General features: G+C 36.4%; 1 protein-coding gene across 1 annotated transcript; it reads left to right on the top strand.

The window, feature by feature from the left end:
• The first annotated feature begins 84 nt into the window (after positions 1-84).
• parp9 (poly(ADP-ribose) polymerase family member 9) lies at positions 85-5,686 on the top strand. Its single transcript, XM_082174876.1, has 9 exons — positions 85-232; positions 1,242-2,150; positions 2,351-2,569; positions 2,934-3,146; positions 3,302-3,374; positions 3,508-4,050; positions 4,177-4,301; positions 4,526-4,682; positions 4,853-5,686. Exons 2-9 carry the CDS (start codon positions 1,275-1,277, stop codon positions 5,137-5,139), a joined length of 2,493 nt encoding a protein of 830 aa, XP_082031002.1. The 5' UTR covers positions 85-232; positions 1,242-1,274; the 3' UTR covers positions 5,140-5,686.
• Positions 5,687-5,767: the final 81 nt, after the last annotated feature.

Genomic DNA, 5,767 nt, shown 5'->3' with positions numbered 1-5,767 from the left:
GTCTGTCCTGTGACTGAAGTGTTTTTCGAACCCAGTGTAAAGGCTAAAACTTTCACTTTTGATTTCCTTGAAGCCTATGGTCGCCTACGAGGCGGGGTTTTTCCCAACAACAGCAAAAAAAAAAAAAAAAAAGTTTCAACTTCAAGCAGAATCCCATGGTCTTTTCGAAACGTCAAACCATCGCCGTTTTGGGGAAAAACTAGGAAAGTATTGCAGTTAATAAAATAAAAAGGTGAGTAAACAGAGTATTATGTTATATTGAGTAAATCGACCTCGCATTTAATGCATTGAAGGTCCCACAACTCTTTCGCTTTCGATTTCAATTTAACGAACTTTTAATGTGATTTTTGACAGTCATTGAAAGCTGTTTTGATATAAGTTAGTCGAAACTACGATAAGATGTGTTTGTTATTTCAAAAACAAGTAGCCTACACTTCAGTTACATGGAACTTTATTGCAGTTTCATGACGACGCGTTTCGGCATCACGGATAATTAGCCTATATGCTTCGTTGCGTAAAACACGACGTTTATGTTTTAAATTGTTGATTGCAAAACCATAACTTAAACTAGTTTTACTCCTTTAATTTGTAGTGTTTGTAAATCGAATTTTGTCCGGTTCTTGTGTTGCGGAATTGCCCAGTTTTGTTGTTGATGTTGTGGAGTTTAAAGGGATAGTTCACTCTAAAATAAAAAATGAAGTCATCAGTGCTCGCCCTCTAGCCTGTCTTAAATTCGTTCTTCAGTGAAACAGTATGTTAGAGACTAAAAGCCTAAGTCATTATTCATTGCATATACCTGCTGCTCTCTGTGTCCTTAATATTAATCAAACAACAGTAGATATATTTTTTTAAAGCACTTAAAATAAATTGAGGCTCAATTAAAGCACTTTATTTCATTTGAATCTTATGTTGTATTTGTCCTATTATTTGTAATTTGCATATTTGTTCTTTATTATTTTGAATTACAAAGATGCAATAATGAACTAATAGAAGTTAATGATTTTATCAAGATCATGGATTGTGATCCTGCTTGAAAACAATTGTAATATAATATTTTTGGCATATCACCCATAGTAGCATTTTATTTGATTCTTAAAAGAGGCTTATTTGATAGTATCCTTTAGGATTTGTTCCAAATTATGAAAGACATTCTAATATAAATCTTGTACAAATTCTAATAGGATATTTTGACTAATGATTATGTGGTCATATTTTGTCGATACTTCATTTCTCCCCCGAAGCCATAGTTGTCTGTCCTGAAGAAGCTACAAGCCATGAATGACATCCAACAGATTCCACTGGTTGCAGAGCAGGCTGCCATTCTGGGAAAGTGTCAAAGTACCTTTTGCCAAGCTGTTCAGGCAAAATTTAATTGCATGGCTATTCTCCATAATATGAAAGAGACTGGCTCCTTTGGTAGCACAGGTCATGCCTTAAGTGCTGAGAAGAGGTACTCCACAAAGCTGTCCGGCGGAGTGGAAATATCAGTCTGGAAAGATGATCTTACCCGTCATAAAGTGGCTGCTGTGGTCAATGCAGCCAATGGGAAACTAAAGCATGCAGGAGGTCTTGCACAAGCTCTGAGTGATGCTGGGGGACCAATGATTCAGAAATACAGTGATGATATTATAAAGCAAATAGGAAAAGTGAAAACTGGTGAGGCAGTGCTCACTCCTGCTGGAAATCTCCCATGTGAATGGATCATACATGCTGTAGGTCCCCAAGTGTCTCAAAAACCATCCCAGAAGGAGTGTGATCAAGCTGCACCCTTGTTACATAACGCTATTCATTTTATCCTACAAATAGTTGTAAGTCATAACATTCCCTCTGTTGCAATTCCTGCTCTGAGTTCTGGCCTTTTCAATTTCCCAAGAGATCGCTGTGCAGACATTATTGTAAAGGCTATAAAGCTGTTCCATGAATATAAAGGGTTTTATGGCAAGAATGTGGAAATCCATCTGGTCAATAATGATGAATCTTCAGTCCAAGAAATGGAGAGAGCCACTAGAGCGAATTTAGATCCGTCCAGCATCTCTGGCTCATACAGTGGAGCTGTGCAAGGCCATAGCATGCCATCATCTTCAAACAACAGTTTGCAGTGTGGCAATGTAACACTGCGCCTTAAAAAGGGCTTTATTGAGGAGGAAGAGGTAAGACTAATGTCAAGCACTCAACAATTCTCAGTGAGATTTTGTTAGTTGTCACAACTGTTAATTCTAACAAACTGCTAACATCTCATGACTTTTAAATAAAATCAAAATAATTTTGAATTGTACAACAAATTAAAAATGTGGAATTATGTGCAACTGAGTGACCGGAATATGAAAATTCACTTTGCTTCAATCTCCAGGTTGATGTCATTGTCAATACAATTTCGAAAGAACGTGTTTTGTCCCATGGAGAGATTTCAAATGCTATTTTGAGAAAAGCTGGCAAAAAGATTCAAGAAGAGATTTACAAAACAAAAAACTCCACAAGTTTCTCGGGTGGTGATCTCTATATGACAAGTGGAAATGATCTGAAATGTAAAGCAGTATATCATACTGCATTGACAGATACGTCCTGGAAGGTATATATATATATATATATATGAAGAGTTCAGATGCAAAAGCCTCTAAATGCCATCTGAAATTTTCTTCTAGAATGATCATTTTTATCAAGCTTGTATATTTAAGTTCAGTAATTTCACTTAAATGGCAATGAAAATTAGCTATTAATTGTCATTTAAGTGAAATTACTGAACTTAAATATACGAGCTTGATAAAAATGATCATTCTAGAAGAAAATTTCAGATGGCACTTAGAGGCTTTTGCATCTGAACTCTTCATATATATATATATTTTTTTTTATTTTTTTATTTATCTATCTATCTGTAATTCATATCTTTATTCCTGTCAATATCTGTACCCACTGTCTTATGTTGTTGTATGTAGTCTCTTCACAATGGCGTCTCAGAATGTCTGAGGACTGCAGCTGCTCTGGGATGCACGTCAATCTCCTTCCCAGCTATTGGTACTGGTAATCTGGGCTTTAAGAAACGAGATGTTGCCAGAATCATGACAGATGCTGTGTCAGAATTTGGCAAACACAAGTGTAAACTGGTTGTATACTTTGTTGTGTTTCCAAAGGACAAAGAAATGTTGGAGGTGATATATGATTATGTAATATGCTTTTTCAGTGACAGAATTTTTCAATCTGCATTTGGGTACTCATTTGAAAAAAGTGAATAAAATTAATCAAGCACAACTTAAATTCAACAGAAAATTTACCTTTTCGCATATTTTTTTCCTATAATATTTAGGCTTTTGATAATGAGATGAAAAGCAGGAAAGGAAAGACAAAGTCCCCAGAAGTACACAATGATATGACAACAAGTAAGCAAAATATATGACATTGTTTTTATTTATTTACTTTTATGTTTCTGATTTCAAAAGTGTCACACTTTTGCTCAGCTACTCATGAAAACCACTGAGATAAATTCTCTTTTTCACTCTCAAATGCTTTCAGGCTTTGCTTCTGCAGCCAAAGAAACCACAGCAATTGAAACGCCCACTGTTGAGTTCCAAAGTGTCTGCAAAGAAGCTCTGAGAGAAGCAAAAGAGTGGACAATTAATATGCTAAATCCATCAAAAAACAGAACAATAAAGAATAACCATGTCATATATCTTGGGCAAAGAGACCATGAATGGATGCTCTCTCTCCAAACAATGTTTGATGTTCAGATTGAAGAGTTCTTCAGGAGGGGTAATGGTGGCATAACCATCATTGGAAGTCCTTCAGATGTCAGCTGTGTCGCATTTGAGGTGGAGCTCATGCTTTGTAAGGCCCAGGAGGACTTCGCCCAAGCTGAAGAACGAGACATTCTGTATTCTGTGGTTCGCTGGAGCTGTAAAGACGAACCTTGGATACAAACACCTGAAATCAGTGCAATTTTGGAGAAGGCTCATCTGGCTGGGGCTGTAGACCATGTGGTCAATAACCACAAAGTCAGCTTGGTGCACAGGACTTTGGTTGACAACACAGGGAGAACGAGCACTGTGGAAAGGACATGTATGTTCTAATGCTTAAACTATAAATATACTGTAGTTACAAGTTGGTTTTCTCAGCAGCATAGTGTTGGTGTTGTTTATGTCTCATAACATGACCTGATCCAGTCTTTTGTCATTTACAACACAGGCATGTTTGGCTATTTCAAGTCTCTTAACAACTCATTCTATGCAAGAACACATGTGTACGGGAATGATTATTTTGAAAAAGATGGAAGGAAAATCTTCAGTGCGTGTGGGCTCAGAATTGTAAAGGTGAGTAAGCTGCCATCCCAAATGCATTGCTACAAATCACTTTAGGCTATCATCATGTTTCTATAGATCAGCTATTGTATTGTTTATTTTACTAATATGTTTAGTCGATGTACTATTTGCTTTTTTTATTTTTTATCTCTGTTCAACTATAACATAGGAACCAATGAGAAAGTTATGTTGTGGCAATAATAGGATCTAATGGCATGTGGTTGTGGTTGTTCCAGGTGGAGAAGCTAGAGAACATTGCGCTGAAGCAGCTGTTCGACAGGAATGAGCAAAGAGTGAAAGACAAACCAAAGCGCCTCTACCAGCGTGTGTCAGCTCAGTTCTGTGATCTCATCTGCAGAGTAGGCTTTCAGAAAGAGTTCGCCCCTCCTGCAGGTAACACACATGTGAAGTCATTCAGAATAATAATTAGGTTTTTATATTCTTCTCTGAAGGCATTTCTTGTAAAGGTTAATTTACTATATGTTTTTAAAGTACAGATGATGTTTTAATGCTTGGCATCAGGTTACAATATCTTCATTAAAGATGTTTTCCTTCAATTCTAGAGCAAAGGTATGGCAGTGGAATATACTTCAGCAGTACAGTGGACGGAGCCCTGAGGCTGTGGAAGGAACAGGAACATGAGCAGTACATCTACATCATTCAGGCCCAGGTCCTCACTGGGAAATCTACGGTTGGGTCTCCAGATTTCATTTTGCCCCCCGCCAGGAAGGGAGACCCTTTGGATCGTTATGATAGTGTGTCTGATGGGACACAGACTTATGTCATCTTCAGCGGTCAACAAGCTCTTCCTGAATACCTGATCATATGTGACAAATCCACCGCTGTGTAGCTGCTCACAGCAATATGCAATTACAAAGCACATAAAAAATAATTATGGCAAATCTGGCCACACAATAAATACAGAACTTTACAAATAAAAAATAAAGTTCTTCATAATCATTAGTCTAAATCATATTACTGGATTATTGATTGTAATATATGCCTGGTGAAAATGATTATTATTTTGATGAGCTAAACCTGCTTTAATGTAACCAACTATATAACTGCTCCTTTTTTCCTTTCAGATAGCCTCTTAAGGTCTTTTTCAAATTTGAATACATTTATAAATATTAAAAGGTGTTAGGTGAAGAAAAATTGATTTCTTGTGATAAGTTCATCAGTTGAACAGAAAAGAATGCCAGTGAGGGTAAATCATTTAGCTGGTGGGTTTATAGTTTCAAAGTATATGCTGAAATTAATGAATTAATTAATGCAAAACAAGATCTCTGACTGTTTATTTGATCAGTAATCAATGCCTTCCTAATCATGTATGTGATCTGCACAACTGAGTTATATTGAATGCTTTGACTTAAATAAATGCCAAATTTCAACCAAAATTCTCCCGTGATGACTTTTCTGTACGGCAATATGACTGAGTTATATATAATGCAACTTTCCTTAGATTTAGATAAGAAAAT

Source organism: Leuciscus leuciscus, assembly GCF_965113295.1.
Source record: "Leuciscus leuciscus genome assembly, chromosome: 7".
Taxonomy (NCBI): Eukaryota; Metazoa; Chordata; class Actinopteri; order Cypriniformes; family Leuciscidae; genus Leuciscus; species Leuciscus leuciscus.
The sequence above is the reverse complement of the archived record's forward strand: the minus strand, read 5'-3'. Positions and strand labels throughout refer to the sequence as shown.

Bases quoted from the DNA above. Each gene is read 5' to 3' on its own strand.
- parp9 (XM_082174876.1), top strand. From the start codon at position 1,275: ATGAATGACATCCAACAGATTCCACTGGTTGCAGAGCAGGCTGCCATT. The intron at 2,151-2,350 runs GTAAGACTAATG...TTCAATCTCCAG, and splicing joins GCTTTATTGAGGAGGAAGAG to GTTGATGTCATTGTCAATAC. The intron at 4,683-4,852 runs GTAACACACATG...CTTCAATTCTAG, and splicing joins AGAGTTCGCCCCTCCTGCAG to AGCAAAGGTATGGCAGTGGA.